General features: G+C 43.1%; 1 protein-coding gene across 1 annotated transcript in view; it reads left to right on the top strand.

The window, feature by feature from the left end:
• Nucleotides 1–1,698: 1,698 nt before the first annotated feature.
• The window catches only part of Acat2 (acetyl-CoA acetyltransferase 2), a 45,491-nt gene continuing 44,885 nt past the window's right edge, over nt 1,699–2,304 (top strand). Inside the window, exon 1 of the mRNA XM_013352339.2 lies at nt 1,699–1,709. Within this exon, the coding sequence (XP_013207793.2) occupies nt 1,699–1,709 (11 nt within the window). The remainder of the gene's footprint in view (nt 1,710–2,304) is intronic.

The following is a 2,304-nucleotide window of genomic DNA, read 5'->3' as shown; positions in this document are numbered from 1 at the left end:
AAAAACAAAAACCAAAAAAAAAGTGGCAGGCTAAGATAACCAGCGTGGTTAAATGCGGACTTTGGAAGCATTTGAGGATAGGGGAGTAACTTCGTGATAGAGTGCTTGCCTCGCAGGGTCACAGCCCAGGTTATCCCTAGCATGGCCAAAAAACGTTTATGGACAAAAGGAATTAAAAGCAGCTTTAAGCCTAGCATTGGAAGATAGATAGTTTTGTGAATGAACAGTTGGCTGTGGTTGTTGTCTAATATCTAATCCAACAACATTGTGGGGGTGAAGCAGGATGGAGAATTCCGGCCAACCTGAAACCACTGTCGTAATGAATGCTATGACTGGGAAGGTAAATGTGAGCATGTGTAAAAGTGCTTACTAAAGAGACTTCAACAGATAAGCTTGTCCTCAAAGTGCATTTAATACGGCTTTTTGTAAAAACAAAACAGCATTGTTCTGATAATTGAACTCCAGTAACTATTCCTAAAACAACCCTAGAATGATCGCAAGGCCCCTCCCTTGAGGACAAACTGTCTGTGGCACTGTTAAATTCTTCCTTCTTTTGCTAGCCTAGCACCATACGAATCTAGGTATCATTTAAGAAACTATTCCAGAGGCTGGGGAGATAGTTTAGTGAAAAGCAGCTACTGCTCTTGCAGAGAACTCAGGTTCAGTATCTAGCATCCATAAAGTGGCTCACAACCATCTATAACTCCAGTGCCAGGGGATCTGAAGCCCCCTCACCTTCACAGGCTACACACGTGGGATGCACAGACATACACTAAAATACAATATTTAAGGGGGAAAAAAAGCAGGGCGACAGATGCCATCAATCCCAGCACGCAGGAGGCAGAGACAGGTAAATCTCTGAGTCTGAAGCCAGCCTGGTCTACAAAAGTGAGTTCTGGGCTGGAGGTTAAGAGCACTGACTGCTCTTCCAGGGGTTCTGAGTTCAATTCCCCGCAACCACATGGTGGCTCACAAACCATCTGTAATGAGATCTGGTGCCCTCTTCTGGCATGTACATGACAGCTGAACATTGTATGTATAGTGTATTTTTAAAAAAAAAGTCATGTTTCCTTTGCCTGTTGCTGTGCCTTCTTGCAATGATGGACTCTATCCCTTTGGAACTATAAACCAAAATAATAAATAATGTCTTCCTAGGAAAAAAAAGAAAAAGAAAAAACCTGTCCTTCTTTTCTGCATTCATTACTTTTAGCTTGCATCTGGCCCATGTGTAGCTCTCAGTAGACAGCTGCAAGGCGCTACAACAAGGACTTCTCAGTGTTGCTACTGGTCAGTCAACAGAAGCAGTTAGCTTCTTGAGATTTTCTCCTTTGCTGGTTCCAGGTAGAGCCTCCAGGCAGGAGACAAATGAATACAAACCTTGCCCCTAAAAGAATACGTTCCTTCTCACTTTTTCCTTTATTCTTTCTTTCCTTCCTTCCTTCCTTCCTTCCTTCCTTCCTTCCTTCCATCTTGTTTGTTTTTTTGAGACAAGGTTTCTCTGTATAGTTTTGGAGCCTGTTCTAGAACTCGCTCTGTAGACTAGGCTGGCCTTGAACTCACAGAGATGTGCCTGCCTCTGGTTCCTGAGTGCTGGGATTAAAGGTGTGTGCCACCACCACCTACTCACTTTCATGTGTTTATGTGTGGAGGCCTGAGACTGGTGTCAGAGATCTTTCTTAATTGATCTACTTTTGAGACATGATCGATCAGTAAACCAACAGCTAAACAATACAGCCTATGTAACTAGGCACCTTGATCCTGGGAGACTGGAATTATAGGTGGACTTCCATATCCACTCAACATTTATGTGAGTTCTTGGAAGCCAAATCCTGATTCTCTTGTTCGCACAAATGCTTTAATCACTGAGATAACTCCACAGAACCATGTTTTTTGTTTTGTTTTTTTTTTATAAAAAACCACAAGGCCAGGCATGGTGGTTCACACATCTAATCCCAGCACTCAGGAGGCAGAGGCAGGCGGATCTCTGTGTTAGAGGCCAGGCTGGTCTACAAAGTGAGTTCCAGGACAGCAAGAACTGCTACACAGAGAAACCCGGTCTTTGAAAACAAAACAAAGCAAAAAAAAAAAAAATGTTCATGTAGCTCAGTCTACCCTTGAACTCCTGACCCTCCTCGGTTAGTTTCCAAATGCTCAGATTATAGGCCTGTGCCACCCCACCTAGCTCATATCCATTTATTCTCATGCGTAGAGCATAAGGGATATACTAGTGTTCATCTGATTTACCGCCTAAAATGTAGTAGCCATATAGAATAAAACAGTATAAGAAGGGAGCAAGAAGCCGGG

The sequence above is a fragment of the Microtus ochrogaster genome, linkage group LG9, assembly GCF_000317375.1.
Source record: "Microtus ochrogaster isolate Prairie Vole_2 linkage group LG9, MicOch1.0, whole genome shotgun sequence".
NCBI lineage: Eukaryota > Metazoa > Chordata > Mammalia > Rodentia > Cricetidae > Microtus > Microtus ochrogaster.
This window is presented reverse-complemented; position numbering and strand designations above follow the sequence as displayed.